Source organism: Tripterygium wilfordii, chromosome 2 (genome assembly GCF_013401445.1).
Source record: "Tripterygium wilfordii isolate XIE 37 chromosome 2, ASM1340144v1, whole genome shotgun sequence".
Lineage (NCBI taxonomy): Eukaryota > Viridiplantae > Streptophyta > Magnoliopsida > Celastrales > Celastraceae > Tripterygium > Tripterygium wilfordii.
This window is the reverse complement of record NC_052233.1, coordinates 6,941,427-6,968,150: the sequence shown is the minus strand read 5'-3', so window position 1 is coordinate 6,968,150 and position 26,724 is coordinate 6,941,427. Positions and strand designations below refer to the sequence as shown.

At 37.4% G+C, this 26,724-nt stretch overlaps 5 protein-coding genes, 1 long non-coding RNA gene and 1 pseudogene across 10 annotated transcripts; 4 read left to right on the top strand and 3 right to left on the bottom strand.

The window, feature by feature from the left end:
- Window positions 1–2,580: 2,580 nt before the first annotated feature.
- Window positions 2,581–5,108, bottom strand: LOC120008935 (annotated as a pseudogene).
- Window positions 5,109–6,234: 1,126 nt separating this feature from the next.
- LOC120008922 (metal tolerance protein B) lies at window positions 6,235–9,690 on the top strand. 2 transcript variants are annotated; one of them, XM_038859307.1, is made up of 2 exons: window positions 6,235–6,613; window positions 8,389–9,690. In XM_038859307.1, exon 2 carries the CDS (start codon window positions 8,436–8,438, stop codon window positions 9,615–9,617), a length of 1,182 nt encoding a protein of 393 aa, XP_038715235.1. In that variant the 5' UTR covers window positions 6,235–6,613; window positions 8,389–8,435; the 3' UTR covers window positions 9,618–9,690. The 2 variants fall into 2 exon arrangements, with proteins under 2 accessions (XP_038715235.1, XP_038715243.1); XM_038859315.1 differs by having other exon boundaries at window positions 6,235–6,653.
- Window positions 9,691–10,350: 660 nt separating this feature from the next.
- Window positions 10,351–12,529, bottom strand: LOC120008941 (ras-related protein Rab2BV). The gene is made up of 3 exons (XM_038859335.1): window positions 12,371–12,529; window positions 12,065–12,266; window positions 10,351–11,020 (listed from the first exon to the last, which is right to left on the bottom strand). Exons 2-3 carry the CDS (start codon window positions 12,227–12,229, stop codon window positions 10,535–10,537), a joined length of 651 nt encoding a protein of 216 aa, XP_038715263.1. The 5' UTR covers window positions 12,230–12,266; window positions 12,371–12,529; the 3' UTR covers window positions 10,351–10,534.
- Window positions 12,530–17,731: 5,202 nt separating this feature from the next.
- LOC120012176 (methylesterase 18) lies at window positions 17,732–19,397 on the top strand. The gene is made up of 5 exons (XM_038863484.1): window positions 17,732–17,988; window positions 18,071–18,220; window positions 18,302–18,433; window positions 18,559–18,826; window positions 18,910–19,397. Exons 1-4 carry the CDS (start codon window positions 17,779–17,781, stop codon window positions 18,817–18,819), a joined length of 753 nt encoding a protein of 250 aa, XP_038719412.1. The 5' UTR covers window positions 17,732–17,778; the 3' UTR covers window positions 18,820–18,826; window positions 18,910–19,397.
- Window positions 19,398–20,173: 776 nt separating this feature from the next.
- On the top strand, window positions 20,174–21,255 carry LOC120005945. The gene is made up of 2 exons (XR_005469932.1): window positions 20,174–20,768; window positions 20,854–21,255. It is a non-coding gene; the product is annotated as an uncharacterized LOC120005945 (long non-coding RNA).
- Window positions 21,256–22,251: 996 nt separating this feature from the next.
- On the top strand, window positions 22,252–24,600 carry LOC120005522. 3 transcript variants are annotated; one of them, XM_038855214.1, is made up of 7 exons: window positions 22,255–22,845; window positions 22,936–23,162; window positions 23,490–23,577; window positions 23,667–23,827; window positions 23,913–23,988; window positions 24,097–24,155; window positions 24,280–24,600. In XM_038855214.1, the coding sequence occupies exons 2-6, from the start codon at window positions 23,043–23,045 to the stop codon at window positions 24,111–24,113; spliced, it is 462 nt and encodes a 153-aa protein (XP_038711142.1). In that variant the 5' UTR covers window positions 22,255–22,845; window positions 22,936–23,042; the 3' UTR covers window positions 24,114–24,155; window positions 24,280–24,600. The 3 variants fall into 3 exon arrangements, with proteins under 3 accessions (XP_038711123.1, XP_038711142.1, XP_038711132.1); XM_038855204.1 differs by having other exon boundaries at window positions 22,256–22,845; window positions 22,939–23,162; XM_038855195.1 differs by having other exon boundaries at window positions 22,252–23,162; window positions 24,097–24,600.
- LOC120005511 lies at window positions 24,297–26,715 on the bottom strand. 2 transcript variants are annotated; one of them, XM_038855179.1, is made up of 2 exons: window positions 25,651–26,715; window positions 24,297–25,535 (listed from the first exon to the last, which is right to left on the bottom strand). In XM_038855179.1, exon 1 carries the CDS (start codon window positions 26,601–26,603, stop codon window positions 26,040–26,042), a length of 564 nt encoding a protein of 187 aa, XP_038711107.1. In that variant the 5' UTR covers window positions 26,604–26,715; the 3' UTR covers window positions 24,297–25,535; window positions 25,651–26,039. The 2 variants fall into 2 exon arrangements, with proteins under 2 accessions (XP_038711107.1, XP_038711115.1); XM_038855187.1 differs by having other exon boundaries at window positions 24,297–25,111.
- Window positions 26,716–26,724: the final 9 nt, after the last annotated feature.

Below are 26,724 nucleotides of genomic sequence, written 5' to 3'. Positions count from 1 at the left end.
GCCTTAAAAAAAAAATTGATGGAAGCATATGCAATTATAATTATTTAGATTGTTTTTTTCTTTTGGTTCTAAAAAAATTGTACCCATGGAAAACAACCAAATGGAGGTTAGATTAGTCTGAAAAAAATTCCCAAATTATTTTCCACATGTGACAATATCGTTCTAGTGATTTTTTTGAGTTATAAACTTTGGTAGAGGTCTTTTAGCTCAGATCATCATTGTGAATAAACGATATGCATGAGGTTTGAGGTTTGGATTATGGGTCCTTTCGATTAATTGTCCCTCACTTTCTCCCAATTTTCTATCATGAAAATTGACAAACTTCTAACCGTTTGTGAAGTGCAGAAGAAGCACACAAGGTTTGAGACAATGCGTGGTGCAGGTTGTCTGAACTTTTTGCTAGAGCCTTTGATACATCTTCTGGTGCACAATCGCTGCACCTGTAAAGGTTATAACTTCCTATGTTAAGAGTCGAGGTGAGTATAATTATTCTCTAACTGATTGAAACATATTGTAATTTTGGGAAAACTAAAGGGGCACGCAATTGACAAAGATAGAAGGGGCACCTAACCAGCTACAGATCTTAGTGCTTGAAGAAGCACAAATGCAGGAGAGGGGAAGACCCTAATCGCCCATGGAATAATTTACAAACCAAGAAAATCTTTGGCTCTATAAAATACTAAAAAAGTGAAAAGTTTATACTGTCTTTATAAATCTGTTGTGGATTTTCCCCGTAATATCTTGCAGCCATGTTGTGCCTACTAATATCCAAAGACATGTCCAGTGATTGCACCGGGCATGATAAAGCTCCTATAAACACAGAAAATAGCTCTAACCCAGACTTATGGATTCAAAATTATCAAAATAAAAGGTCATGTAATTGTAAACCTACAATCAGTGCCAAAATCGATACTGGAGCCTAGATGTGATGAACATGTCAATTTGCTTCACGTCAACAGTAGAAAACAATACCTTCGATGCTTCCCTTACATTCATTACATTAGACAAAATTCAGACAATGTAAAATGTAATTTGACCAATTAAAACCAAGAGAGAGTTACCTCTTTTTCATGACAGTAGTCGCGAGCACAATGAATTTTGCCTATAATCAGCTTGTAAAATAATCAAAATCGCATGGTGTTTGTAACTTACTGCCTGCCACTGAAAGAGAACCCAAAAACCGCCAAGAAAAAGAAAACAATATAGAATGATTAAGTTTGTAATATACTAATATGAGGAGAGAATTACCGTGATAAACACACAACATGATCAATCAATAATGTTATTGATTTTTTTTTGTGGAGTTGGTAAGAAAACATGAATAAGCAATCCCATATCACCTTCTCTTCATCCTAACCTGCAAGCGTTCATGGTATAAAGCTTTGAAAAAAACACACCCAAATAACAGGAATAAGAACAGGATGGAAGCATAAACCAAATAGCAGAAAATCGTTAACCAAGGAAGACATGATTTTGAACCGTTAATATAATCATTTATAAGTATACATATGAAATATAAATACACAAATAAATAGAACGAACATAACATGATCAATCAATAAAAGAATTCAGGAGCCCTCATTGGAATCAAACCTAAATTACTCACCGGGCAGTAAGATCGTATGGTTTTCTATCCATGGCTTTGCCGCGAACACAGACTCCCTCGCTAGCAATGTCCTCAATTGGGATATAAATGGATGCAACGGTTTCAGACAAAGGGAATACAAGCCGTTAAGCGTGGAGTACTGCAAAAGCAGGAGAGTGGAGAAGAAACATGAAAGAAATAAACAGGGGAATAGAAGAGTGTGAACGGCAGCCAAGAAGCCCTAACTGCAATTTGATCTTATTTAATTTTTTTATTAAAAACAATAATAAATAGAGACGTTTTTTATGTATAAGTGTATAACTTGTAATTTATTTGATTTAATTTAATCTTTATTATAATTTGACGTGGCAATCATAGAGTTAGTTTTGGTGCTGATGTGGCAACACCAAAAGCATTTCCTTATTCAGTAATCATATTATGTATATGATATGATATGATATGATATATTTTTATTTTTCATTTTCCGTGTATACGAGAATGAGATATGATTCTGGGCATATTAATACAATTATTGACCATCCATAGTTTATGGTTTGGTTTACGTTCGGGCTGGCCTGAGCATGGGGCTTGCATTTGTATGGGCCGGGCTAAGAATGGGCTTTCATTTAAATGGGCTTTGACAGTATATAATTTAAATGGGCAGTTGTTTCAAGTAACAAGTCAAATAGCTATGAATATGGAAGTTCATTCCTATAATGTTGAAACCCATTTGTTTCACTTTGTGCGTTCCTTACTCAAAGTTCAACCACCATTCTAACCAATTGATCCAGTCAAGCTAACCTAGAACCGCCCAGGACAAATTCAAATGTTGTAATTCAAGCAAATAATTGTAATTCTTTTACTATCAAATCAGATCTCTCTCTATAGCTGTCCTCAGCCTGGTTGATAGCAGGATAAATAATTCCAAAACAAATAGGTAGAACTTGATGAGATGCTTCACATCAACACAGAGAGTAGCAAAAAAACCCACCATGTATAAGAGGGAAAAACATCAATCTTTTCAAAATCAAAGAAGAAAGTTGATTATGGACGTTGTGTTATATCTAATGAGAAATTATATTCCAGTATGAGTGGCACAAGTTTCACAAGTAAGAGCAATAGCATGAAACTTACAACATCCACAATCGTTACAACAATCATCCTATCTTTGTCACATGAATCTGAACTTTTTATCAGCTGGCATAAGTATCTGGAAAGAGCACATTAAGCTTTCGTCGACACTCATCATTACGCCAGCATTATCAAATTCGCCACAGTAGTTTGGTGCAGAAAATATTGTGACAAGCTGTCTGTCGGCAAAGAATTCATACCCATCCTCGACAACCTGGAAGGTAAATCAGCTTGGTTCATTTTCGAATCATGAATAAAAATGAACAAAGAAGCAAGCATAACTAACCTGATGTGCGCGACAAACAAGGTCCATATCGTTCTTCATTAAAAATTCAGACACCTTATCTGGCCCAAATGTGTACGAGACTCCCCGGTCGTTCATTCCCCAGCCTTTGATTTCCCTAGCAGGATCCGACCAAAGTAAATCACAAAGCAAACCAGAATCCGGAACATCCGTCGGCCGAGATAAGTTCCTAATTTGATCCAAATTTTCTAAGTCAGGGGAAAGGCCTCCATGCATGCACAATATTTTCTCATCTATTAGTGCAGCAACAGGAAGACAGTTGAAACAATCAGTAAAGGTTTTCCAAAGTCTTACATTGAACCGGCGTTTACATTCATCATAAAATCCATAAATCCGATTGATGGAAGCAGATTCATGGTTTCCTCTTAGAAGGAAGAAGTTCTCAGGGTATTTGATTTTATACGCAAGCAGAAGGCATATTGTTTCCAAACTTTGCTTGCCACGGTCCACATAATCCCCTAAGAACAAATAATTGGCTTCGGGAGGAAATCCCCCATATTCAAAAAGCCTCAAAAGATCAGAATATTGCCCATGAATGTCACCTACCCAAGAACACAGAGGAAAAACCACTAAGGTCAATAAACGCTTGAAAGGGGGGCGATGAAAACTAAATATACAGATACTGAATAATATCAACATGACTTAACAGTGTAAAATCTACAAAATACAACTTAGATACTCTTTCCAGAATGACCCTTATCGGGTCGATTGTACTACTTCATGATTAGTACGCTGACCAAATATCTTGATACTGAGCTATGAGCGATAGCAAAATATATAACATTGGGGTATGGCTTACTGAGCTCATAAACTGGTGAATCAATTCATTGGAATGAGAAAGTTGGGTCTAGCTGATTCCAGAGTTCACCAATGATAAATAGGTAAGAACTAAGAAACTAAGAATGAGAGGACCTAAAAGAGGCTAAGCTTTAATATTATTTAAAACAAATGAATTTCTCATTTTCTCTTAGAGAAGGAGATAGTGTTACCACAGGAAAATATAGATAAAGATACAAACAGGGACGACGGAAAACATCACATATCAAAAAGCTCTGGAAACCACCCTTGAAATGGACCCACCACAAGAATCAAGCTTGCTTGAAAGTTCTGTGCTGAGGTAAATTAAATCCTGCTTTCATATTCTTTTAATAGACAAGATGAGGTATTGAAATTCAGTAAGAATACACTACCCACAACATAAGAAGTTCAATAACAAAAATATTTTTCTGAATGGAAATAAAGAAAATATAAACCATACATGGGAACGCCCACTAAAATCCTAATCAAACGCAACATTAGAACTAATATCAAAATAGACCAAAGACCTTTGTTCTGCAGAACTCAGGTACCAAGAGAAGTATTGATACAAAGTAACTTCAACTAGCCAGGTTAGAGAGTAGGAATACAACTACCATAAAAAAAAGACCTAGAATTTAAGTTTCAGAACATGATCTCAATTCTCAACTATTTGCCAAAGCCTCTTTGAAGGCCAGAATCATCCCACACTATAATTTCTCCAGCCAAACTCCTGTATTCTATCTTCCCATTGAACTGAGATGATAAAAGCACGAACTTTCAAAAAATATATACAAAATGAGTAACAAACAACGGCATCTCCCTCACTGTCATTCAATGGCAAACCAGATTCTCCATGCCTAAATAAACTTGCCTAAAACCATTATATCATCAAGAATATCCTTAAAACCAAACCCTCAACGCCCTACATTTCATATCTATCAATAACTTGAAGCAAATTTGAAGAAAGGCATATAACAAAGCGTACCGCAGATCTTGATGGGGGCTTCGAGCTCAAGAAGATTTGGTTGTTGAAGGAATATCTCTCTGGATACAGTACAAAGCTGGCGGATCTCACCCTCCATGAGCTTCACCTGCTTCCCCGACTTCCCTTGCCTATGCCCCAATAATCTCCTGATAATATCGTCCAATACTGCTGGATCCATGGCAGCAGGTTTCTGCCCTTGCTGCTGCGCCATCCTAAACCCAAACCTCAAAAAAGACGAAATCTTTTCTCAAAAACCTATCCAATCTTTGTTCAAGGACCACTCAACAGCAAAAGGCCTGCTGTGTTTTTCAAATTATAATTTTCTTTTTTTGTCATTTTATTAAATGAGAATTAATTAATTAATTAATATATAAAACAAAATAAGGAAGATAGTCGGTGTAAACGGTAAAGGATATGCAGTGACTGCAACTCTGATGCGCCGTTTGGAAACGTGGCGTTCAGAAAACCCTTAGATTACGACGACGGTCCAGATATGCAATTGCGGAACTTTCATTGCTGAAAATGGTAAGTGTAGTGGAGCCGGGTCCGATGACTCCTATGATTCGCTGCGTGTCCAGTTCGTCGTTGTACAAAAAGCCAATTTACGTGTCAAGTTTTGATAGGTCCGTGTTTCTACTCTTGGTATTAATCTGTTTTATTAGTTTTTCCACTTCATTTTCCTTTATCATAATATTCCAATAAAAACATATTTTTAAAAGAAAATATTTGAGACTCTCAATTTATAACTCCTATTTTACTCTCAATTCATGTGAAATGTCGTTAAATGGGTCTACCATGTGTATTTATGATCAATGACTATCACACATATCATATCATAATCATATTAGGGGTAAAATTACTAAAATGAGTATTATAAATCGAAGGTTTGTAGTATTATTACGCAAAGGTTGAAGCACATGAATATTGAATTGAAGAATAAATCCTATAATTTCTAGCAGTGAAGTGGGCTTGCAACAAATTAAAAGATGGAGTTCATCTAAGATGCATATAGATCTTCCAACAACAAGCCCACGAAATAATTCAATGGACTATATCAGTTTAGTGTGCTTTATTATTATTATTATTATTATGGAAGGGGATGAGATTTGAATTCGGAGTTCAAGAGACGACATATATATGATTCAACTAGTCAATTCAGTTATTCGGATTCGTATGATTGTGTCTTTCAAAAAAAGAAGAAGAAGATAATCGTGCAGTCCACTCAGCTAGAAAAATCATCATAACACAAATTTGTGTTCTCAACAAATAAACATAATCTTAGTTCCTAGGTTCTAGGTATTTGTAAATTGTACATATATATAACAGTCTTCGTTGCAGGGACGTTTTTCTCTCTTATTAAACTTACAGTAATAAATATGGGGCTATTAAAGAATCATTTTAAATTAATGAATTTTAATGAGGACGGCCATTCTCCGGCTCTCCGCCTTACAGAACCAGACAAATCTGCCTTTGGCAATCCCACGGGAGCAATAGTAAAAAAAAGGGAATATCTTTAATGTTTGTGATCAAGCCCTCTTGGTCTTGTACGCTCGATCTTTGCCGGGAAATATCCAAGTATTTCATATATTTTTGTTGGCATTAATGGCAGTCTCTGAGGTTTCGGAGGAGAAGCGAACAAATATGGAAAGCTCGTAAAGCACTTCATTTCTTTCCATTTCTTGAGATACCCTGCTTTGTGTGACCTATCCTCATTTATAATCCGTCCCATTTGTTCAACATGATGAATCGATAAGTCAGAAACCCACCAGCTCCTCCATCGTTCTTCTTCTTTTATGAACTGGGTTTTCAGGTATACTGATGATGCCCTTGTAATATCAATTTATGCCTGGGTATGCCTTTGAACTTTTTTTTTATGATGTTTTGGATCATTTTATTTGTTTGTATTTATTAAGGTTTTGATTGATTCACATATTTGGGTTGTGCATTTTGCATCTATTGGTGTTCTTTTTCCTTGTTCTATTCAAAGTTTAAACCTCTGTGAAAACAGATTCAGTTGTATCATGGTTGCTTGATAATCATCTTGCGCCTAATTTCAATTGATAAACCAGCCCAATAATTGTTTTCGGCTTTTGTGCTTGGTTGATTTTATACTTACTGAATACCTCTATATTGTTGTATAATCAGTGTGCCCTTTTGATCCAATTAAAGATCGATAATTAGTAACTTTGTATAGTTTTATGGAGTGGAAATAGGTTGATTTCTTATGATTGTTCAAATGACATGTTAAACCATTAACCCCCGTCTTGTTACTGAAGGACGTAATCATTTTGCTCTACTGTTGAATTGCTGTAGTTCTTTTCAATTGATGATATAGGGAGTTGGAGAATATGAGTTGATTGAAAAGGTTAGGCCGCAAAGAGTTACTAAGGCAGTTGGTTCCTACCCAGAGTGAAAGATTGCCTCTATTATCTATTAGTGACATTGAGGGGAGCTGTGAAACAGTTCTCTGGGACACTCTACCGGTAGTGACAGGGTATGACTTGTGGGAAGCCACCTTTGGTTGTCCGGTTAGTTGTGTAGGTCTAAGAAGTGTTTTATCATTGAAATGAGAAGATCCTTAGTTGAATTCTTAGTTTGCTCTCTACAGTTGTGTTGCAAGTTTAATATTGTTTAAGCTGACAGATATTTTCTATAACCATAGTTACTCCCACTTAAGGGCTTTGTTTGTTTAAGAAATATATTCGGCTTATGTATTGTCCTCTAATATTGTTTCCTCGAATCACGTCATCATTTGCCTTAATTTGGTTCCAAACTTCAAGATCATTCACCCTTTAAAATGATCAATTGCTGCCAAAGTTTTGTTTTCAGTCAGAGTTCAAGCTTTTGATCTTTTCCTGTTAAATATATAGAAAAAAATCAGTCTAGAAGGGCCAAAAATTTGTCTTAATAGTTGGTAGCTAGGAAGCACGGACACTCCTAAAATGGTGGCGTGTCCGTGTCGGACACTTCTCGGACACCGACACGCCTCGGACACGTGTCCAAGCTGTGTCCTGTTTTTTCTTAATTTTTTTGAAGATGGAGTGATGGACACGGCTTGGACACTTCCCGGACACGGCAATAGACAATATACAAGTTACACAGAGTTTGTAAGGTTTGAATCACAAGTCTGGAATCTTCCTTATCAACACCACCCTCAAATGGAAGTATACAGAAATTATACTATACTAACATACTTAGATTTAATTTTAAGACACTAATTTCAATATCATACAGAGTTAGTAGTTGTAATGCATTACATGTTTTTGTTATCTTAAAGAGAATCCATATATATGTGTGTGTGTGTCTATATATATGTATGTATGTATGTATGTATGTATGCGTGTCCTTGCCGTGTCCTACAAATTTTGAAATTGCCGTGTCGGAGTGTCCGTGTCGTGTCGTGTCCGTGTCCGTGCTTCCTAGGTTGGCAGGTATGAACTCTTGGAGTTTTAGCATTGACCAATGTCTAAGCCGTTTTTGTTTGAACTTGATCAAACAGTTGTATTCTTGTTTTAGTTGATATATTAATACATTGCTCCATGTTATAGTTGTTTTACCAATGACTTCATGTTTTCACAAAAACAGGGAAAATAAGAGAGGAAAAGGAAACAGCCATTTGATTGTCCAAACAGATGGTGCTTGAGGAAGTCTCTAGTTTGATATCAGCAAGCCAGCAGGATACTGAAATGCTAATGGTACCCGTGGCAAGTGATGTCCATCTGGCACCGTCCCAATCACCTTGTAGTTCTGCCTGTGCCTTCAGCAGCGCAGGAAATACCACTTTGGAGTCAGAACAGCGATCTGAGTCAGCAACGAAACTGTCTGTCCTCGTAATCTTCTATCTAATAGTTATGATAGTAGAGATTGTTGGTGGCCTAAAAGCCAACAGCCTTGCAGTGATCACAGATGCTGTGCACTTGCTTACTGATGTTGCTGGATTCTCCATCTCTCTGTTCGCGGTCTGGGCTTCAGGTTGGGAGGCAACATCTGACCAATCTTTTGGATATAGCCGTCTTGAAGTTTTTGGCGCCTTTATATCAGTGCAGCTCATATGGCTCATTTCTGGAAGCTTAATATATGAAGCGGTTAACAGGATTCTTCATAAACATTCTGAGGTGAACGGGGCACTGATGTTTTCGGTTGCAGCATTTGGATTTTTCATTAACTTAATCATGGTTAGTTGGCTGGGTCACAACCATGCTCATCACGCTTGTGTAGACAAAGATCACAACCACGCTCATCATGATCACAACCACGCTCATCATGCTTGTGTGGACGAAGATCACAACCATGTTCACAATCATGAAGACGAGCTATATGCAAAAGATGAAGTAGAGAATGCTAAGCTGGTGTCTAGTCCTCCAGCAGAATCAAAAATACTAAACATAAATCTCGAGGGGGCTTACTTGCATGTCATAACTGATCTGATTCAGTCAATTGGGGTGATGATCGCGGGAGTCGTTATATGGGCTAAACCAAATTGGTTAGTGGTTGATCTAATCTGCACACTTGTTTTCTCTGTTCTTTCTTTGAGTGCAACCCTACCCATGCTTAGAAATATATTTTGTATACTGATGGAGAGGACACCTTCCGAGATCGATGTTGCTAGCCTGGAAAGTGGTTTGAAGAGTATTAAGGGAGTTAGAAATATTCATGACCTGCATGTTTGGGCGATAACAGCTGGAAAGTATGTGTTGTCTTGCCATTTGGTAGCTGAGCCCGGAGTTAGCTCTAATGAAGTACTGTGCAAGGTTAGAGACTATTGTGAAACAACATACAGAATTCGTCACATTACTGTACAAGTTGAACAATAGTTTTCATGTTTTTATTTTTCCGCAACATCAAGATGGCATTTCTATGTAATAAAGCAGTTTACTCTTTTTCCTACTTCTTTCCAATGTGTATATTGTTTCTCTGTTACAATTGTAGGATGTGCATATTATTGCTTGGTGACAATTGTAGACTGATGGAATCTCATGGCTAACCCTAAGACCAGAAGAATTGCCACCTCTTCGATCTTTTTTTTTTTTGGGTAAGTAAGTAGGGTAGGGGATTCGAATTTGAATACCACCAAGTCGAGTATATGTCTTAACTACCTCTAGCTAAGGGGTGGTTTCGATCATCAGTTTACATTTAGTCGAGTATTACATCCGTTTGATATTGTTGCGGATGTTTTGACTATCTCTTATCCCCCATAGTTTAGATAAACACCTTTTGTACTTCCTGGTGTGCTTTCTCTACTGCCTATGCAAATTCAACAGTATATTTCCTGCTCTTTTATCTGCACTTTTCACAGCACCCAATATTTATACTGTATCAAGACAGTTCATTCTTATTCCAAATGACCTAGTCAGTGAGCATTTTTAATGAGAGAACCCAATTGAAGTCTCGCAAAGAATATTATAGCAGAAGGAAGCGAGAATTCAGTATGAGATATGTAAGATAGAACCCTGCTTCTTGTTTTTGAGAAATTATGTTTTGCTCCACTCCAGCATTACAACAATCAGTCAGTAGGCGGTTGTGAAACAACATTCAGTAAATCAAGCAGTTGCAAAGAAAGAAAAAGTACTTTGTTTCCACTTTCACAAGCTCCTTCATCACAACTCATTGAAGTTAAAAGTATTCTACAGGACTCTCTTTCACCAAAAAAATGAAAAGGAAAAAATAATATAGAGAAGAAGACAACTTGCTCGCATATCTTTTGTGTCCCTCAAATATTTTCTACTACAAGTTAAGTAGAACAGCAACTTCTTTTGTTTGTGTTTCCTGAATCAGCAATATTAATGGAGGTTCCTTGACCAGGAAGTGTGTTACTGGCAGCTGCTTCTTGGGCTGCTAATGCCTTTTTGCTGATGATGTTGTAGATCTCTGCTAGTATGGTTTGGAACGCCTTCTCAACATTGGTAGCTTCGAGTGCTGATGTCTCGAGAAACGAAAGAGCCTCCTTCTCAGCCAAGGTATGCCCATCCTCCTCTGAAACAGCTCTGAGATGTTTAAGATCAGACTTATTTCCAGCCATCATGATGACAATGTTAGAATCTGCATGGTCCCTCAATTCTCGAAGCCACCTTAGGACATTGTCAAAGGTTTGCCTCTTAGTTATGTCATACACAAGGAATGCACCGACTGCCCCTCTATAGTAAGCACTGGTAATAGCTCGATACCTCTCCTGACCAGCAGTGTCCCAAATCTGTGCCTTAACTGTCTTTCCCTCCACCTGTATCAAAAAAACCACACATTAGCTGCACTGGCACTAACATTAAACACCAGAAGCAGAGTGACTTTCAAGCCCGGTAGATAACTAAGCAACAAAAAAACAAATATCCCACTCAGATACATCTGAAAGATTCTTCCAGTATTTTCATGAAGAAACACACAAGCATACAATCATACAAGCATCTTTAACACTACACACTGAAGCAGGATGACATTCAAACCCTGTAGATTCCTAGCAATAAACAGCAAGCATACCACTCACTCAGTAATAAACATCTGACAGTTTCTTCCAGAAATATTATCAAGAAATATACAAGCACCCATCGATGATCAGACAATCTTGTAGCTGTACAAAGTATTTACAGCCAGATCTACAATAACCCCTCATATTGATTCAAAATGCTGAATCACCCATCTCCTCCTTAGCCAATTATATACAATTTTCCCAACAATAGACTACATTTAAAGAGACAAGAAATGTTTCAACACAAAACGACTATCCCAGATAAGTAAGAAACTAAACATCTTATCAGAAGACTAATGAGAGAAAAATTATAAACTTAAAGCAATTAATTGAGATACTTATACAACTCATATTTCCAATCTAGAAAGAGAAACCAGAAAGCTCAATCGCTGATTTTACATGAGAGAATCGATCAGAGGAACTCCCATCTTTTAGCATAGAAAGCTGAGTATAGGATGATAAAAAAAGCACATGAGCAGAGGTTTTCAACCACCCAAAAAAATTCAACCAACTTTAACACAGACAATCTTCCAACACCAAATAATCACATATCAAAAGTAAATAATTGAATATTGACCATCTTGGAGTTGCTAAATCAGTAAATATTTCTTAAAGTGATGACCAAGGAACCATAATGAATAGAAAACATGGTTAGCGATAGAAATGAACATCCTAAACATAGAACCGAATCAAAACTAAACGCTTCATTGACTCAGACCAAACAAAGCAAACTTCACCAAACAGATCGACGGCCAAAAGGGACGCTAAAACAAATGAAATCAATTGATCAAAAGTGCTCACCTGAAGAGTTCTAGTTGCGAACTCGACACCTATAGTTGATTTGGACTCCAAACAGAACTCATTCCTGGTGAACCTGGACAAGATATTAGATTTTCCGACCCCAGAGTCCCCGATCAAAACGATCTTGAACAGATAATCGTATTCGTGATCTACCCTATTCGCCATCTATCTACCTCCACCTCCCCTCTCCGATCTCTCAGACCTGTCAAAAATCCAAAAAAACACACAAAAACATACATCACATGCACACAAACATATTAAAAAAAACATACATCTATGCATAGATCTGCAGAAGACCAGGCTTACCAGGGGAAGGAGACTCTCTGTGGGGGGTTTTGCTGCGGAAATGCTTCGTTCCAATGGAGGGATTGTTGGGAAGCACGGTGTGGACAAAAGATTGCTGTTTGAAACAGCCAATAAATAAATGTAGGATTTTTTGGGTCAGAGTGGTGCATGTCGTGTTGAAACGGCGTCGTGACAAAATAGTGATGGTAAAGTGTGAGATGGCAACTGACAGTGGCAGGCTGGCAGTGAATGTTCAGTGATTGCCACGCTCCCCGTATTCGTATTGGGATTCTCTTTATTCGGTATAATAGTGTACAGCTACGATGTGGACGGAGCCAGAAATGCAAAGTTGATGAACCCATTTAAAAAATGCCACGTCAGCTAGCAATATATACGATATAGCTTATTTTTCAGCCAGATGTGAGTCCTACCATAAATATGTGGCCTCAATTTGTTGTGATTTATTATAATCATTAGATTTTGTGTTCACACTTTTGATCACATACGAAAATGTATATTGGAAGGCTTGGGATCCTGTTGTTTGATCAATGGTGTATCATTGATAATAGATTGATTATATTCCTATAAAAAAAGATTATATTCTCTTGCGTGTTAATCAATTTGTTTAAAAGTGGTGACATACTAATGATAGGAAGGAACAAATTATGAGCCGCTCAATTATTAAATTTCGATGATGCCGGCACTAACAACACAGTTGTAATTGTAATTTGGTTGGGCAACATGGTGGGTGGAAACTGAATAAGGCCATTTGAGATGGATAATAGTGTAATTGTTGCAACTCAAATTCATTGCTAATAATTAATTGCACAAAAATGGATGGGCCCAAACCTAACTACGTAAGGTAGACAAGTGGGCTGTATTTCAACCAACGTTAGAACTGGATGTCTGGAATATGACGACTGGGCCATTACGTGCGGGTTGCCGACCCAAAAGAAAAGAGGGCCTCTGCGCACCCAAATATGAACTGGATTGCACAAACACCCAAAACGGAAATTGATGGGCACCGACGTATTTGAACCTTAGAACAAACTCAACAGAGTATGAGAAATGGGCATTCCCAGCCAGGTCCCGGTTAGCAGTTCCACAAGAAGGTCCACCCAGTACCCACCCACCCCACCCAGGGTTATTTGTTTCGACTTTCAACGCTGCAATCTCGCCCTATAATTACCAAATCGAAATCACAAGAAAATGAGAAAAGAAGAGATAGTGAAAACATTGAGCGGGTCAATCTCTTATTGGGTCAATTGTCTCTTCTTGTTCAAACGGCACTGCATTGTACTTATATCCAAATACTAATTATTTATTATTCATGCCTTTTCCATCTCTGTAGCCCGTTGCTCTAGTACCTCATTTATAGCTCAATAAAAGTCTTATAGCCATTCAATTTCTTTTTAATTTTTAATGAATACAATTGAAAGTTTGCTATAGTTATTCTTCTCTTCAATCTTCTTCCGAGTAAATGTTATTTTTGATCACTGATAAATAGATTTTGTTATAACTCAGTCCCTTACGTTTCAAATGTTTTAAATTGATCATTAACTTTACTGAGTCGTTTCATGATAAGATTTTTTAGTTGTCTGATTAGTCAATACGTTGACGTAGCATAAAAAATAAAAAAAATATCATTTTGCACATAGAAATTACATATGACACGATTACATCAACTAACAGACTTTGAGAACTTCCAATAATATAACAAATAAGTCCTTGACAAAATGGAAGTGTAACAAAATAGTCTATATGACACCTAATTATCATTCCATAATTGAAATACGCTTCCATCTCAGGTTTATAAGCATAACAAAACTTGTGATGGCTGTAGAAAGTGTAAAAAACTGGCGTGCTTTCGGTGTTGTTAGAGCAAGACCAACAGTTCAATCATCGTGGACACCACCATTAGAGGGAAGAGTAAAATGGAATGTTGATGGATCCTCTTTAGGAAAGCCGGGAAGAGCAGGAATTGGGGGGTACTGCGTGATGAAGAAGGTAATGTCCTGTGTTTATTCTCTTGCTCGATAGGAATTGAAGATTCAAATGTAGCAGAGTTAGCAGCAGTTCATAAAGCACTGGAACTTTCACTCTCATCTCCTCTTTCACGGTTGCATGGAATCGATTTAGAGACAGATTCGATGAATGCTCTTAAGTGGGTTACAAACCAATGTGATCCCCCATGGAAGCTTGCTCAACTGTCCAACTCTATGCATCTGATCATGCTGCAGATCCACAACTTGATGTTTACACATATATTAAGATTTAAGGGGTGGCAACGAGGTGGCAGACGCACTAGCTAAGGATGGATGCTTAAGGACAGTTGATATGGTTTTATGGTTCTAGATTTTTTCTAATTATCTAGTGAATTAACTTTATAGGTATTGTTTCAGATTTCAATGTTTTCTTTGTGCTTCTTTGCTTTTGTTCTGACTTTTTCCTTGAAGGCCTTTAGGATTGTAGTACTAGCTTTTTTTGTTTCTGTTTGTTTTGATTTTTCTTCATGTACTACTAAGGTTTTCCTCCGCCATAAGCGAGGGCTCGTGAAATATATGTGTGGCTAAGCAGTTTTATCAAAAAAAAAAAAAACAAAACTTGTGATACCAAAATCATCCTTTCCAAACAGAACATTCATCCTTCAAACAAAACATATTCAAACATCCACAGAACAGAGAACCTAAACATATTAAATCTTTATTTCAAACAAAAATACCAGATAGATTCAAGCATTCTTTGAAGCGCGAATGCTAGATTCTTGGGTTGCATTGAGGATGGATATGTATCTAGAAATTGAAGTGACAGCTTGTAGTGTTTTTGTAGTTGTTGCTCGCTTGGCATCCATCTTCGACCTCGTTTGAGCTCCACCTCCACTAGCAACACTCGTCCTAACTGCGGCGGCTCCAACATATGTCATTGTCTGTGTTATAGTAGAGGTTTCAGCTGGCGCTCCAACAATATGCTACAAGTTAAATTTTAAATAGTCTACATAATGTATAGTAGAAGCACAAAAATATAGTAGCCATGATACCTGATTAGTTGGTCTACCACAAGTTCTTTTATTATGTCATTCTTTTCTACACTTTGTGCACCTTAACTTAGAATACATTCGAAGCTTGCTCTTAGTCTCCGACTCATTGTGCTCGAATATTCTTTTCTTCTTTGATCTCCCAATAATAACCTTTGTAGTAGGTGGGAGGACCACATCACCAGTCACACGTGGCCATAAACTGGATCTGCTAGTAGGCAAAACATTATGTTGGTACACTCGTAAGATTGTCTCCCTTTTAAATGTTGAGTGAACAAATTCTTCTGGATCCTTGTGGAGCCATCTAATTGCTGCGATGGCATGACTAATAAAATTTGATCAAGATGTTTGATTAAAATGTTTCATGTCACAGTTGGAATTAAACTTTGAATTAACTTTCTTATGCATCCTACCTCCATTTTCATTATTTAGTAGAGTCCAAACTTTCTAATTCATCAAATTCGTAAACCATCTTAAATTCTGGATCATCATCATATGTGCCTAGACTAGAATTGTCATCTTCATCCTCTCCACTATCCCTATTCTTATTAGTTTGGTCACCTCCATCATCTGCATTTTGAGCTCTATCATCGCTTTCATGATCTCTATCCTCCACACCCTCCTCCCCTCATCAACATCCTCACAAGTTTGTGGTCCCTTTTTTACAACCCTATCACTTTTTTCTCCATTTTGTCCAACAAAATTTCTTTTGTCCTCTAAACTGCTCATGTATTCATCAAACAATTCCTCAAATGAATCCTCATACACATCATCAACATCATTACTTATATCAAGAACAACAATCACAAGGTTTTTTTTTTCCCTTTTTCATATTTCATTATTAACAAAATACCTATAATAATATATAGACGATAAAATCACAGACATATATGCCATAAAATATATATACAAACGGTTGGGGAAAAGTGAAACATGTGGGGATAACACATCACACCGAAACCACGAGCAGATACACAGATAAACAAAAACCATAAAATATTCTATAAAACCATAAACAAAACGAAAATGAGAGTGGGTGGGAGAAAATGAGAGACGAGAGATAAAGGGGCAAAGAGAAGAGAGAGAGAGAATGGATGTTTATGTTGGGAACAATATCAACACACAGAGAGTAAGCAAAAAATAGAAATCGAAAGAACAAGACATCAAGCCGGGTCACCGCGCACAAAACATTCTCCATAATAAAATCCCAAGAGTTTATATAGAGACAAAAATGAGGATGTCGAATCTATGTGGCATGCCACATGGGGTTGGGAAAAATTGAGACCATTTTCATTGGGCTATTTAGCAGGATTGATCTATCAGTGACCTAAAGTAACATTTTCTCATCTTCTTCCTCTCCTTCTTTCTTCATCTCTACAAAATATGTTGAACATACAATTTATAAGACAATAACATATAAGAAATTATTCAATGATCCTAACACACCATGTCATCTGTTGATATGGTGTATTAAAACTAGTAAGATAGTGTCAATTCATGAGTAGTTGGTGGTAATGCATAGGTAGTTGAGAATGATATAAATAGTTCACAATTCAAATTTAAAAATGTATCAATCGCCACGTTTTTTCTTTCCTTTTTTAAAACTTGCTTTTTGTGATGATTTCTTTATTTTTGAAAAACTTTCATTTTTCCTCCTCACTTTCATTTTTTTTCTTGATGCCAACTAGAATCAATTTTTTCTTGAAATAAAAAATAAATAATCAAAATAAAATCTAACCAAACATAAATGAAACTGTGGTTGAAACAATAACCATTACAAAATTGCTTGTAAATCTTTCATGATGATTCTTGCTCTTACTCTCTTCAAACGGTAGGAAAATAAAACAATCGTAGAGATTCGGAAACGATTCATTAGATATTGTGGAACTGATGTTTTTACCCTGAAAACAATTGGAGAGACTTGATGACCGGTAAAAGCAACAAAAGATCTCTGCAACATTGACATGAAGCTCCGATACCGTAATATAAAACATAATTGATATAAATGAATAATAAATAATAAAATAGACAAAACAATAATAGATAAAGTGGTGGAGAGATTTACATCCAATGTGAAAGCCCTCGACGTTAATAGATTTTGATGCTTCACATCAACGTTATATGTGTGTCAAGACTATTGAATAATATCTCAATAAAATATCTCATCCAATTCGCATCAAAGCGCATTCTCCTTGTGATAAACATTTTGGATAATTAGAAAATTTTGTGTGGTGGAAACACTTAGCGTCTTTTGAGTCACTGACTTTACGATCAAGAATTTAAGACAATGTACCCCACTTACCAACTACTTGACAAACACTATACATTATATGTAGATGACGAAAACACAAACAAACCTCACAAATAGAAAAATCTTAGATTCAAATCATCAATCATGCATTTCGTTCTAGTGCATGGAGCAGGGCATGGAGCTTGGTGCTGGTATAAGGTCCGCGCTATCCTGGAAGCAGCCGGCCATACGGTCACATGTCTCGACCTCAAGAGCGCCGGCATCGACCCAACAGATCCCAACACAATATCCAGTTTTGATGAGTACGATCAGCCTCTCCATGACTTCCTCTCTAATTTGCCTGACAATGAAAAGGTAGTTATTTAACCCTTAGATCTAGTTAGCTAATTTTACTTGATGAGAATTATTAATAATAATCAGTTTGGTTTGTTATTAGGTCTCGTTGGTGGGGCACAGCCAATCAGGCGCAAACGTTACGAATGCCATATTCACTTTTCCAGAGAAGATTCATGTCGCCATTTATCTTGCAGCTAACATGATGAGACATGTGTATGGGAAAGCTAATGAAGAAGTCGATGCCAAAATTGTATGTTATGCTATCTATACCTATACATACACACAGATATATACGTATATTCTTCTCATTTTGGTCGTCATTTTGGAACAGAAAGAATCGTTTAATTTGGGGAATAAATATGAATTCCACTTTTCTCCGGAAAGCAATAGTATTATCCCCACTAGCATTAGAGTGAAAGAAGACCGCCGTCGCCATTTTCTCTACAATATGAGCCCAGAAGAGGTTAATTAATTATATTTACTGAATCTATTCTTGTATTTTACTTGGCAAGATTTAGAATCAACCTTTAATTTTCATTTTAACTGTGTGTGTGTGTGTCTATATATATATATGATGATGATGATCAGGATTATGTTTTGGCTACAATGCTGCTGAAATGGTCACCAGTAAGAGTGGCAAAAATCTCAAACGGAGAAGACGTTGTGCCACGTGTATATATCAAGACACTGAAGGATCATATGGCAGAGCCTTCGCTCCAAGACTTATTTATAGCGATCTGGCCTCCATCTCAAGTTTATGAAATTGAGAGTGACCACAGCGCTTTCTTCTCCCAACCCGATCAGCTCTCTGCCCTTCTTATCAAAGCAGCCAATTCAATCTCTGCATAATTACTGCGTGAGATTTGCTTAATTTCTTCATCTGAGAAAACATGGTGGTACCTACGACTGAGACTTCATCTGTTTTATATTTTTTTACAGATTTACCGTGGTGGAGGAAGGATGACATAGGATGTTTCCAAGTCAAAGCCAAGATGTTGGAGTTTCTTTCTTAATTAAATAAATCGTTTCATGAATCTTTGTCACTTCTTGTTTGAAATGACCTCGTTAAACATTATGTACCTTGAATTTTCAGCACACCATTGAATTTTCAGCAGACCATTGAATTTTCACTTATTGCAGAGTGTGTGGTAAGATTTTTACCATTAAATCTAAATGATCATTGCATATCAAGTGGTGGACCAGGACATCCAAAATCTTCCAAAGAAGGAGCCAAAGATGCGGTGTTTCGTGGATGGAATTGTAGTGGTTGTCATTCTTTGGAGAATCAACGTTTGGAGTTCTCTTTAACTCCTGCGCTTCTCTTTCTTTTTCTTCCCTCTCTGCCCTCACATCTAAGTTATGGGACTGTCTTAAAAGTTAATAGTTTGATATTCTCCGAGATGAATTTGAGAGAGGACTGAAATTAAGATATAGCTGTTCCACTTCTTTGTCAGCTCTCACAATTGTATTAAGGATAATGCTAGAGACCCCCAAAATATAACGCCTAAATCTATGTGACATTAAAATAATCATTGATTAAAAATAAATCTGTAGGACCCACTTCATATCCAACACTCCACATTAAATTGAGTTCTTTTGGGGTCACTTTTTGAGGTCTCAAGCATTATCCTTGTATTAATTTACTAAGATTGCAATATCTTCTTTAGTGTGTCTTATACAGTGGGTGTGTTTGGAGGGGTAAAAAATACTTTTAGTCCCTCACAGATGACCTGTGTAACAACTCAGCCCCTCCCGTTCCAAACGTAACAAATAGGTCATCGGTCTTTGTGGACTGTAACTCGGTCAGATTTTTGAGAAATCCGGTCAGTCAATTTGCTGACCTGTCACGTTGACCTAACAGAAACCGTCAAAATGTGGTGACGTGTAACGTTACCGTGACGGTTATATGACGTGGAGTAAGAGCTGGTGGGAGATTGGGGCGGGAGACTAAAATTTCCCATAAAAATTTTTAGGTTAAATGTTCAGGCTCTAACATAACCTAACCCTAAACACTTGTTCTTGAAGCTTTGTCTCTCTGTGTCTCTGGATCCATCGATTTTGAAGTTGAGCAAAGGTTGAAGAACACTGATCGATCGATACAACCAGTTCATGTAAGTATTTCGACCTCGACAACCCTAGCCAAAACACTTTAGGGTTTTGTTTGTCTTTCTTGGGATCGTCTCATTCAAAGGCAAGCCTATAATAAGCATGCTAAAGGATCTAAGAGATGAAGCAATGTCAAGACATGTAATTATTAGAGAGAAAATGGAGAGATGTAGAACAACAGTGGTTCCAACATGTCATTCAAAACTAAAAATTGAGACAAAAAGAGCACTTCATGGCGTGCACAATGGTTAGAGGATTCAGAACATTCTATCTTTCAGGTGATATGTAGGCCTGAACAATATGTGGTTAATGTGAAGAATGCAACATGCACCTGTAGAGTGTGTGATCTTACTGGAATCCCTTGTTGCCATACCATTGTAGCATTTGGATTTCTGCATAAAGATCCTGAAGACTTTGTCCATCCAGCTTTAAAGAAGGAAACAATACTAAAGGTATATGGACACAATGTCATGCCTACCAGTGGATCCACTTTGTGGCCTAGGGTGACTGGTGATGTGGTTCTCCCACCAAAAGCGAAGGTTGTGATTGGGAGAGCAAAGAAAAAATGAAGACTAGAGCATGATGAGCCAAAGACAACGAGCAAGCTGTGAAGGAGGTATCCAAAACTAAAGTGTACAAAATGTGGAAATGAAGGGCATAATAGAAGGACTTGTGGCAGACAACAGAATCAGGTAGGGTAGTATGATGTAGATGTAATATCTTAAATCTATCAACTATTAACTATAATGCAGTCACAAACTATTTATTGTCTTACAGAATAATGCTGGAGTTGGAACATCTGCCTCTGCTGCTATTACTGGAGGTGGCAGCTCTGCCTCTGCTAGAAGAATTCATACTGCTGGAACAACTGCTCCAGTTAGGTCAAAGATGGCAGTGAGAAGATCCACAACTACTGATACCTTGAGAGCTGCAACCTTAGGTTCAAGATACGCATCCATGCTCAAAGGAACGCAAGAATCAACCAATCGTGGTTCGAGGGACGCTTGAAACTGTGTCTTGATGACTTTGAGTATGTTAGTAAGAACTACTAAGTTGTTTTTGTGAGATTTTGGGTATTCCTACCTGTAAACTCTATTGATGGATGAATGTTTTAGCTGACTTATTAATTTAGTATTTATGGAATGCTGCTAATATTAATTATAAGTGATTGTTTTGATACATTGTTTATTTGTCAGTGACTATTTAGTCACACTTTTGAAAGATATAACCAACATGTTGGTTGGTCTGTCAGCTCGGCAATTCACATTAATTCCACGTGGGAAATTTCAATTAAAAAAGGGTTAGGTTTGACTTTTTTGTGACAGCTCAACAAATTGACTGACCAGATTTCTAAAAAATCTGATCAAGTTATAGTCCACAAAGACCAATGACCTATTTGTTATGTTTGAAATGTAAGGGACTGAGTTGTTACACAGATCATCTATGAGAGACTAAAAGTATCCTTTACCCGCATTTGGAGTGTGACTTACGACTTAAAAGAAGTACCGTGTCTTGAGTCAACTCATCCCACTAGGTTAGTGGGAGAGTCAGTCAATCCATTAATTGATTTCCTTCAATTTGTATTAAAAAATGTCTTAACATTTATTTGGTAAATTAGTCTTGATTTTGAAAAATGGTGTGTATGTAATGTAATATGCATTGGTTGTGTCGATTTTCTGCGTATAAGGGTTTGTACTTTGTATAAGTGGTGGGATTTTATTTTTGGGGATTTTAGAAGCGGAGAGGTTTGGTGGGAATATTAAATGGGGTTCACAAATTAGATCTCCAACATGTCTCTGAACATGAATTCATCAAAAATTAGTTAATGTCAAATAAAAAAATATTCAAAAGAAATTTATAAGTTACAACTTAGAGAGAGTGAATTTACCACACTCATGTTCTTCCAAATATTAAACTACACCACACATCACCCCACCACAATTGTTTTTGGTGATGCGCCATACATTTTTTGTCATCGAAACTTTCCTCGTCTTACCACAGGTTTAAGAATTCACGTCATGGCCAAACATACCCGGTAATCTTAGCCAAGCTAATGCTTGAGGTTGCATGATCATGCAACAGTCTTTGGGTAAATTCGAAATTAGGCAAATGGGCAAGAATATGTGGGGGCCGGAGCGGTTATCATCCACCTAACATTGATTTCCAAACAGAACAAAATAATGCTTGAGATTGAAACATTGATTTTCTCTGGGACCAAAGAGAACATTTCATTGGATATTTTCAAATACGCAAAAGCTACTAGACTTCGAACCCTGTTTGTTACAGGGGACATAGAAAAGCATATGCATGTCTTATCACCCACATAAATTGTTAAACATCTTGATATTTTATCCTATTTTTCATTTGCTTTGATGGATAACATGCGTACATCCCCTTTTATGAAAGAATTTGGAGTCAATTATTTGAAGGTTTGAGTGGGAAATCAACCTTATCTTCACGTGGGCTCGGGAGCTTTATTCAGATTTCTTCAACTCTCTCCCCCCTCAAATGTCTTCTTCAAAATCGTATCCGATAGTCTCACTCATAGGAAGGGCCATAGGCCAGGACTTCTGAAAAGGCTTGACGATATGGGTTTATACTTTATTGAGCGAAGAGGATGATTCATGAATATGGAGTCGTTCCTGTGACTCCACCCACAATGAGAGGCTGAAATTATATGTGATGATGGCACATGGGCTGCACTGTACTGTTACTGTGGATTCATTATAAATCCTCTATGAGACAGTTTGGATTTTATCATCAGAGACTGTAATCTTCACTTGTACTAGCTCTATTTCTGCTCTGTTTTCCTCCTCTGCAAATCTTAATATCTGTTTCTGTCAACTGGGTTTTTCTTGGTAGGTATCTGGTCAAAAAGAAAGTTCAGTTGTTATTTTGGGAAGGTATTGGTTTTGTTTGTTTGGCACCTTGGCCACCCAGAAAAGGGATTGAAAAAAAAGACGAGTATGGAAGGCAATGATCAAGTGGGTTCTTCCTCCTCATTCACTGCTGATCTTTTTGGCACCAAGGAGCCAACATCATCTTCAAAGGGGACTTTCGCGTCTTTGTTCCCACCTGCATCAGTGGTATTCTCTTGTATTGCTTCAATACTTGTTTGCTACACTTGTTATGGATGCTCTTTGTATGCTAATCATAATCACTTGAGTTATCAGAGCATTACTTTACTATATAAGCGAAAAAGGTTCTATTCTTGCTCTTAACCATATTTATTTTGATGAGTTTCCAACCAATCCTTTGTGATGTAGAATATAACTGATAAAAAGAAGAAGAAAAAGCGTATATCCCTAGTTCTTTACTTAAACTGGAACTTCAGGGCTTTAGGAATATGAGATTTGGTCACAAATTTGAAAAGATTAGAGAGAGTATCTTAGCTAATCTTTATTGACTTTCAGGTTTTAGGAAGGAAATCATCAAGCTCTGAAATCATAGGATCTTGGGAGAAACAGTCCTCAGTAAATCAAAGGTGGATTAACAACCAAGGTAATATAGGGTCCAAGTCCTAACCCAACTTGGTAGTATAACTAATAAAAAGTTGATCACCTCATATGTGAATATTTGACAAATATCAGGTACTGAGGGTGCAAACTGTAACATACCCAACAAGGGAAGGAGTTCTATTTTTCAGGAAGAAAAAGCAGAACCATGTCACTTAAGTTCATCTCTGTACTATGGTGGGCAAGACAACTATTATTACTCACCAAGTAACCAATCCAATGGATCATACCCAATAGTAAGTCTGGATCAGTTGAATATGAACATAAATCAATGATCTAACATGAAAGTAATGTTGCTAATGTGAGTTTCTAATGAATCAGATCAAGAAAGATGCAGGAGAAGGTGATTCTAATGGAAACAGTCCAAACGATGCCTCTAGAGGAAATTGGTGGCAAGGTACCAGACTACCAGTTTTGCAGATATAAGGAATAGATGCCCCATGAAGCAGTAGTGTAGAGTGGGACTATGAAGTGATGTTGAAACTTATTGTTTGCACTTCTGCAGGTTCTCTTTATTATTAGGACCTTCAAGTCACATATGGATTCTTCATCTATTTTTTTGAGGTAAGTTCTTAGTTGCGAAATCAATACACAGAAGTTGATGGGTCCTTAATTTCTTTACTGCAGGTTATCTTCTGAGCTTGGTTGTTTGATGACTATAGTCTGTTTCCTATCTAATGTTTTTCAGGGATTCATGAAGCTTATAGGGTAACAAGATGTAGAATATAATTAAGTAGCTAACAAGCATATAGCTTCAGGGGATCTGTAATGGCTCTTCCCAGCAGAAAATCAGTGTGATATGATCTTATTTGATAAGTACTTTAGTTATGACCTAGGAGTTGTGCAACACTTCTCCACAGTTTCCACTCTGAACTGGTTTAAAATGTATAGAACGTTTAAATATTGTTTTGTTATGCTTTTGTAAGCCGTAAGGCTGTCAATGGTTCATAGTCTATTGCTTTTTTTGCTACTTTGAAGCTCCATTACCTACATCTCATGGCATTACTCAGCTAATACGATTCACAATTTGATACAATCAACCAAAAAACTATGACTTAATTATTCCATCGCTAAGATTCATCCAGTCAAAGTAACGAAGACTCTAAGAGCTCCAAATTGAAGTAGAAGTATAATAATACTATTCTCCAAAGCTAACAGAAAAGAAAGAAGCAACTTTCAATGGTAAGAAACCAACAAAGTAATCCACTAAAAGCATATTCGAGGATCTCATGATCAAGCCATACTGTGCTTCACTTTTTACGTTTTAGTGGAAGCCCAAAATCCCAAAAGAAAAAAACAGAACAGGGGGATAAAAAGGCAGGGAAGATGAGTGCAGCAATAGGAAATAAGTAAGAAAATTTACCTTCTTAATATAGATCCATGGGGAAATCAGCACAGCTTGCTCCAAATCCTTCAATTTTCTAGAAATCAGGATTGAAATGGGGCAGCTTGGCTCTATCACATTTTCCTCAACAAAAAGCAGCATGTCAGAAACTTCCATCCATCAACTTGTTTTTTCCCTGTAAATGCACAACAAATTAGATTACAAGTTCCGCTGCTTAAAAATTATCTCGTTCTTTATAGTCAGGCCTCCTGTTATCTCACTATTCTGACTCCAAACTGTTTCAGACAAGGCTCGGATGATGATGATGAGAAGGAGCCAAAGGATAGTCCTGTAGAGTCTTGCCATTGGAGCTTGGTCCTGTGACCCCAGGACAACAACATAAGCCCTGAGATTCCTATATCTAGCACTCCAAGAACCACCCCCAGCTATCAAGATGGTGATACTTTTGCAAAACATGCCATTTTCCATGGACATTTGCTTAAGAGTCATTATCTTCCAGTCATTCCCAAGACCAATGATTTGCTTTCTGCAATGCCAAACCTATGCTTAAATTCCTTTCACAGTTTCTCTTTGCAACTTTTGGCTTAAAATGTCCTCGTCTGCACAATTTGAGAATAACATGTATTTGTTCTTCAGGGAATAGAGACTTATCACGGTAACTAATAACAACAACCAGAACATAAACTTTAGTTATAAAAGCAGAAAATAGCTCACCAAAGAACACGGCTTGAGCAGCAACGGAATCTGTTGACTTCACAAATCATACCCATATAAATATAATAGAAGAAGCACAAATCAAACAAGTCATGAGATCATCAATTCCAGCAATTGATTACTCCGTCATCTACCACATTATACACCTAAAATACAAAATCATATATTGATAAACATGGTATTTACATAAAATTATAATTCAACAGACACCTACATTCCAATATGAAAGACCTAAATATGCCCAGGCTTTAGGGTTTAGGGGGATTGAAATAGAAATGCTTAGCAATTTCCCTATGTCATTATCCATGAAATTCAATACAGTAACAAATGGCAATATGAACGACTGGTTCACATCATCATACAAACAATTAACCACATATCAACAAAACTTACTGGAAAAAAGCAAAAAGCACAAGTAAAACATAGATAACGAGTGCCAAAGGTACCAAAACCACCAAAGGACCAACTGCAGCAAAAGTATGCAGACTGCCACAGGCTAAAGTCCCCAACTTGATCTGCACCAAGTCCACCAAAGCCAGCATCAAGAACCCGCACCCGGCAACGGACCCGATCGCAGACGCCAGGATCCCGAACCGCAAAGCAGAGACGTTAACGTGGACCAGGGTGACACTTTCCACCGTCGCCTCAATTCCATTGTTGGCGTGCATTGTCTTGATGTTGATGGCTTGTTTGAGGGCTAAGGCAATAAGGCTGGAGAAGAGGAAGGAGCTGAAGGAGTAAACGTGGAAGGCGACAAGTCCCTCAGCGATGTCGGTCCTGGCGATGCAGGCGGCATACGAGGGGGAGGTGGGGTCCAAGAGGGAGGTGATAGGATATGATGTGAGGCCAAGGAAGAGAGCTAATGTGAATAGTGAGTTGACATTAACGATGCCGTCTAAGGCCATTATGTGGATTCTCGTGGTGGCTGACGCTCGCCCTGACATGCCAGACATCTGTCCTCCGGCAATGGCGGTGGCGGATGCGGGAGCTGAAGCAGAGTGAAAAGAACATTTTGCTTGTGTCTTGAAAACCCATATCTTGCTTTTGCGTTGCAATAACGAAGGAGTGGCGTTG

Coding starts and splice junctions, on each gene's coding strand:
- LOC120012176 (XM_038863484.1), top strand. CDS start 17,779: ATGCATTTCGTTCTAGTGCATGGAGCAGGGCATGGAGCTTGGTGCTGG. Junction 17,989..18,070: donor ATTTGCCTGACAATGAAAAG/GTAGTTATTTAA, acceptor GTTTGTTATTAG/GTCTCGTTGGTGGGGCACAG. Junction 18,434..18,558: donor ACAATATGAGCCCAGAAGAG/GTTAATTAATTA, acceptor GATGATGATCAG/GATTATGTTTTGGCTACAAT.
- LOC120008941 (XM_038859335.1), bottom strand. CDS start 12,229: ATGGCGAATAGGGTAGATCACGAATACGATTATCTGTTCAAGATCGTT. Junction 11,021..12,064: donor TCGCAACTAGAACTCTTCAG/GTGAGCACTTTT, acceptor TTTTTGATACAG/GTGGAGGGAAAGACAGTTAA.
- LOC120005522 (XM_038855195.1), top strand. CDS start 23,043: ATGGAAGGCAATGATCAAGTGGGTTCTTCCTCCTCATTCACTGCTGAT. Junction 23,163..23,489: donor TGTTCCCACCTGCATCAGTG/GTATTCTCTTGT, acceptor ATTGACTTTCAG/GTTTTAGGAAGGAAATCATC. Junction 23,828..23,912: donor CCAATGGATCATACCCAATA/GTAAGTCTGGAT, acceptor CTAATGAATCAG/ATCAAGAAAGATGCAGGAGA.
- LOC120008922 (XM_038859307.1), top strand. CDS start 8,436: ATGGTGCTTGAGGAAGTCTCTAGTTTGATATCAGCAAGCCAGCAGGAT.
- LOC120005511 (XM_038855179.1), bottom strand. CDS start 26,603: ATGTCTGGCATGTCAGGGCGAGCGTCAGCCACCACGAGAATCCACATA.